General features: G+C 38.6%; 1 protein-coding gene across 1 annotated transcript; it reads left to right on the top strand.

Annotated features, from left to right (window-relative positions):
* The first annotated feature begins 4,506 nt into the window (after positions 1-4,506).
* On the top strand, positions 4,507-6,127 carry LOC124463056 (la-related protein 6-like). Its single transcript, XM_047014745.1, has 3 exons — positions 4,507-4,578; positions 4,728-4,941; positions 5,102-6,127. Exons 1-3 carry the CDS (start codon positions 4,550-4,552, stop codon positions 6,125-6,127), a joined length of 1,269 nt encoding a protein of 422 aa, XP_046870701.1. The 5' UTR covers positions 4,507-4,549.
* The last annotated feature ends 83 nt before the right edge of the window (positions 6,128-6,210 follow it).

Raw genomic sequence — 6,210 nt, 5'->3', positions numbered from 1 at the left:
AACCAATGGCGAGCTGCAACGCAATACGTCCTTTCAACTTTCGCATTCGAGACAGAATTCAAAATAGTTGGAATGCGTTTTCTGTGATGCGCCAAATAACCACACGTGTTAGGCTACAAAAGACAAGGCCTATGATTTCATTTGCACGTTGAAGTCTGTCTTGTTTATGTTGTTTACAGAGCCTATGGCTCTGGTTGTTTACAGTCGATGTCATCTTAAATGGACAGTTTGGTAATACTATAAATAGACTAGTTAAGAAAAAATATAAATTATTTCGGTATGGAATAGGCCCCACTTAGTGAAACGATCTCAAACGCTTTTAAATTAAATTGAAATGTAGAAAAGAAGATTCAAACGCTTTGTTTACTTTACCAAACACGACACCAATTTTACTGTACCATGTCCGAGTTGGTGCCGTGTGATCACTTGTGTGTTCACTTATCTGTGACATGAGGTTTACAAATTGCTTCAAGTTGTTTAAATGCATGAATATCTCTTAGAACATTTCAGACATCTCAGTTTGAGGTAATATTTGTTTTCTGTATATGCTAAGACAAACCCCCTTTAGGTCTTCCCTAAATTTGAAGTTGGGTTAAATACCTGTCAGTACTCAGTAGTTAAGAATTCTGTTTTTTTGCTAGGCTCCAGTAGGCTACATTTCATTTTGTCCAGTGCAAAGGTACAAACCCACTCTGGTATTCAGTCAAACCTGTCTTCCACAGGTAAAAGAAACCGACATTAGCTAAAACAGATAAACAAACATTAAGTGTGACTTCATTCTTGGTTTACTTATCCCTCAAGCTAAAGTTGAACAGAACACTCAACCATCAATCCATCAAGTACCATCATGAGGTCATACAGTAACTTGAATCCCTAATTATCTTGTGAACAGAACTGATATTTACACACAAAGCATTTTTTTATTCTTTGTGTTTCTGACAACCAGATTTTCACATGGGAGTTAAAGATAAATTACAGATTACACCTAAAAGCAATGTTTGCTTGTTGTTTGTTGACTCATTTACTTGTTTGGAAGAGTTGAGTTGGAGTTCTACAGTTACTTTTAGTCAAACCTATGTTATAAAATAATTTAATAAAAGGGAAAAATGCTCTCAAATGTTTGTATATTCTTTACTCACAAACAACAATAAATGTGTAGCAGCCATTAATTCTGACTATGGCTGCGATCCTATCAATGCTACAAATTGCCAGCTAAGCATGTCTGACAATCAAATACCTCAGTTCTGTCAACATGCACTTTGGAGTTTGTGATTTGCAGATAAGACAGCATGTTCTCCTAAACCCACCATTCTGGCACTCTGGTGCAGCTTACACTATAATTAGCATGAACAACTATCAGGGGAATACCATACACCATATCATTATGCTGTCAATCTATTCTGAGATTAGTTCCAAGGACTTAAATGTTTGTGGGTTGAATTCACAGGTGGAGCCTGGTGCTGGGAGCCTGTTGACTATACTGTTGAATTTAACTGAAGTGATTTGGGTAAGATAATATTGTAATGTACCTATGTAATGTAAATGTAACCAAATGGTGATAGTATGTAAGTTAAATTATTATGAATACAATTGAAGTTACTCTCTTTTTAACAGTGTCATTACCTCTACCAGTATCTGTTGGATCTTCAGAATCAGAAGGGATTTTATTCGCCATGAGTGTTTGCACAAACAAGGAATTTACTTTGGCAGGGAGGTGCATACATTAAACATATAGGAATATTGAAACTTAAATATGTGGACTAACTATACAAAAGGAGCAAAGTCTAGCTAATACTAAGGGGGGTCTAGGTAATACTAAGGGGAATAAGAAATACAAATATAAGTAGCATAAAAATATAAGTAGCAATTTACAATTTAATCTAAAAATACCAAAATATACAGATAGTGCAAACGATACAATAGTGCAAATTGCATCTTCATGACAGAGTTGAAATTAAGGCCAGAAATAGGTGGATGGGTTGAGTTAACTAGGCTTGAGAGGCACATGAATACAATACAAAAGTTGATCAGAATAGATAAAGAGATTTGACTGAGACAATTGTTTTAAAGACTATCCTGGGTTCTTTTTTGAATGCCAATTTGACAAGGGAGATCCATTTTTCATAGATTGCAATTTTAAGGCTGCGCATGAGCAGTGTAAATATGTAAGGTATTTGCACATACAATTGTATGATTAAACATTAACATCATCTGCCTTAATGTTTGCCCTAAACATGTGTGCACACCTAATTTTATATACAAAATATTACCCAGGAGTGTCTGTATAGGCCCATTGTCATGTTGACATGTGGAGGTCATGCTTTGAAACAGTTACAGGCAGTTGTCACTAGATGGCCATGTTTGAGAATGAATTAAAACAGGTGAGTATCTGGTGCCATTGCCTTTGGGACCAGTAATTGGCTTATGAATTGGTGTTCCATAAGGAGTCGGTTGTTACATATGCTTCCTTCTTAGCGTGGGATCACAATGCATTTATCCTTCCTGAAGTTGCTTGTTGTACAGTGTAACACCCATACTTATGACAACAATCCTCTTCATTAATATCCCAGACTGTTCAAATGCGTCAGGGGGTCCTGCAGGGGTCAGTTCTAGGTCTTACCTTGTTCAGTATCTATATGTTGCCTCTTATTATCCAGAAGTTTGGGCTAGGTTATAATTGTTATGCTGCTGATACCCAGATTTATATCAGCACTCTGCTGGACTGTCCACTGGCATCCTCAACACTCTCTGCTTGTTTGCTGGAAATCAAGACCTGGAGGAATAATGTTTTTAAATTGAATGGTTCCAAAACGGAAACTGTTTTCATTGGCACTCCGCATACTGTCAACAAATGTAATAACTTGAAACTCTCTGTGGATGACTGCTCAATTACTCCTGCGAACCAAGGGCGGAACCTAGGTGTACTCTATGATGCCCAACTCTGTTTTGCCAATTTAGAAACATCTTTTCATCTCAGAAATATTACCTGTTTCAGGACTTTTCCCTCTCTGCTTTTTTTATGCCTTCATTTCATCCATGCTTGATTATTGTAATTCCCTTTTTGTAGGTCTGCCGGCCAACTACAGTACATACAGAATTCAGCTGCTTGAATCCTGACCCACTCATCTTCACATCAGTACACTACCCCTGTTATCTCTAAATTACACTGGCTGCCAGTCTAATCTCAAATTGATTTACAAAATGATGATGTTAACTTTCAAAGCAGTGCATGGGCTGGACCCAGTTTATATTTGTGAACTGGTTACACCTCATACTCCCTCCTGACCTTTTCGGTCAGCTGACTATCTCTCTGTACCAGCCTCTGCAAATAAAAAAAACATGGGTGGAAGGGATTTTTCATGCACTGCTCTTAAGGAATGGTACTCACTGCCTACCTGTTTACATCAGAAATGCTCTTTCGCTTGGCCATTTAAAAACTTGGCCTAAAACTTACCTTTTTAATTGTTAGTTTAATTGTGTCTGCTCTTATTGTTATAGTATACTATTGTATACTACTGTATGTTTTATGATTGTAATTTATACTCAGATATTTATGTAAATCTAATTGTGAGTTTGATTATATACATGAATATGGTGCCTCATTCCATATCTAAAAAACAAACAAAACAAAAATAAACATGCTGATGATTGCTTATTCTTACAACAAACTAGATTTGGTCACATTGGTGTTTATACTTTCAATGTTATTCGAAAAGGGATACAGCAACAGGGAATTGTTCATAATTCCTTCACCAAACTGTAATTAGCACTATGCATTTGGACTGTTCTTCCAGCATCTGTCAAACCAAAATAAGTATTTCAGACTACCAGGTGATAAAGGGAAATTATAACTCCAGAGAAAACGTTTTCTGCTTATATATATATAGTCCGATGGTGATGAGTTTTACCCAACTCCAGCCAACTGGCATTGTGCAAGGTACGGTAATCTAAGGCCATGGAACCATGTTTTGTGAAGGTTTTGACAAAATTATTGTGCTGACGATGTTTAGAGGCAGTATGGAACTCGACTGTGACAATAGAAGATCATTTTAATTTTAAGGCACTAAGTTATTCAGGACTAATTTGAAGGAGTGTGCTTGTATGGTGTCATAGTGTATCTATAGTAATCATATTGCAGTAGTAATTCACAGTTGGCTCTATTGAATTATAAAATCATCTGCCTTCTGCCAATTATGGGTTGCTATTTATGGTAACTCCCCCCCACTGCTTTGTACCTCTTATCAAAAGGTCTGAATGAATCAGATGATGTCAAACTGCTGAAATGCCCATTTATGGGGATTTACAGCAGCAGAATACAATACTGAATGGTCCTTGACAGACAATTGTGTTGTGGCTCACGAAGCGGAAAGATACTTCAAATTGAGAGCCCACGGCATAGATTATCAGAGTTGCTCAAGGCTATAAATCTGGAAGCAAGGGAGCAGTGTGATGACTTTGTGTCTGGCGATCTTGTGGATGCATGGCTTAATCTTTTTATGAGACATTTTCACTAATCTCCGTAAAGTTCTCAAAAGACAAAGAGGAAGGAATGGAGAGCCCCATATTAAGTGATGACAAGTAAGTAATGTTTGTTTACAGTCAATGTTTGTAAGAGGTTGAAAACTTTATTCGATTTTAAAGCAATCCTAATTATTAGATGTGATTAAACAACATTCTAGAGCGAATTTTCACTGAGTTGTAGGTTAAATGTTTTTGCTCTTCCTTAGATTCATCAATCGACTTGTCTACAATGAAAATGATTATGACATTGAACTGGATGACTGGGCAGCTCCAGATGCAAATGTCAGCAGGAAAATGGTTGCACAAATTGAACACTATCTTTCAGATGACAACCTAGTCAAAGACACTTTCTTACTGAAACATGTCAGAAGAAATAAGATGGGTTATGTGAACGTAAAGCTTCTGACATCTTTTAAAAAGGTAAGGTGCTTTATCTTTCTTCTCTATATAATTCACATCATCGTCTCCTCACTTATAGTACTAGATCAATTCAAAATAGTTACATTCTTTACATTATATGAACTTTGCTTCCTATACATCACATTGTAATGAAATAATATACATTTTATGTTCTGACTAGATGAAGCATCTAACCAAAGACTGGAGGATTACAGCCTATGCCCTCCAACATTACTCCTCAAAGCTAGAACTCAACAAGGAAGGCAACAAGGTGAGGAGAAAAGACCCAGTACCAGAGTCTCTCTTGGCTCAAGTACCTAGCAAATTTCTGCTGGTCTGGAACCTGTCAGATGTCTCTCCTAATTCTGACACTAAGGTCCCTAGACCTCATAGTAGCACCATGGAAACTGCTATCAGCATCCTGGAGCCCTTTGGAAGCATCTGCACAGTCAAGGTCTTCAGGCCTGGAAGGGAGCTCCCACCAGAGGTGCAAAGGAATAGTTACAGGTATCCTGAACTCTGCTCTCAGGAGAGCTTTCTGGTGGAGTATGAGGACCTAGAAGGTGCTGGAAGGGCATATAACCAGCTGTCTCAGTTGGAAGGTTCAGTGAAAGTTATTCTAATAGGAAAAACCTTAAAAAAGAAAGCAGGGTTGGACCTGGTTGAGGAAAAATGCAATTGTAAAGGTGTAGCAATCGTCAACCGCCGAATGAACCAGCTCCAATACAGAGGGGATGACTCATCAGCATACAGCTCGTCTGAATCGGAAGTGGCTTCCCCACTTCACATTCCTCACTTCTCATCAGGCCAAGTGTGTAGCAGTCCATGGAATAGTCCACGTTCAAGCCCCCGCTCCAGTCCTAGGATCCTCCGCACGTCCCTCCCAGCTGTCCCCCGAGCCTCCCCACTCCTGGTCTCCGAGGTGTGGAGGAGTCCCGACACTAGCCCTGAGTTGAACCGGCGGAACCATGACAATGCAACTAATATTGGCAACATCCAGAAACCATGGGCTCAAAGGCGCGAGATTTCTGGCGTACAAGCGTCTATGCTCGATGACAGTAGTATTAGACAGAGTCGTCTAGGAAACAAGAGAATGGGGGATACGCTACCCTCAGGGATCGTTCGGTTCCCATATGGACCAGATGGGACAAGAGGATTTCATATTACTAAGGTTGAACGAAGACTTCTGTACACACTCAAGATATGAGCTTAGCTGTTTGTGTTATTAATAGATGATAGTGTGGCGTTTTGTCAAATTGTGTTTAAGTGACTGCAAGTTGATTGGACCAT

Source organism: Hypomesus transpacificus, unplaced genomic scaffold (genome assembly GCF_021917145.1).
Source record: "Hypomesus transpacificus isolate Combined female unplaced genomic scaffold, fHypTra1 scaffold_27, whole genome shotgun sequence".
Classification (NCBI taxonomy): domain Eukaryota; kingdom Metazoa; phylum Chordata; class Actinopteri; order Osmeriformes; family Osmeridae; genus Hypomesus; species Hypomesus transpacificus.
The sequence above is the reverse complement of the archived record's forward strand: the minus strand, read 5'-3'. Positions and strand labels throughout refer to the sequence as shown.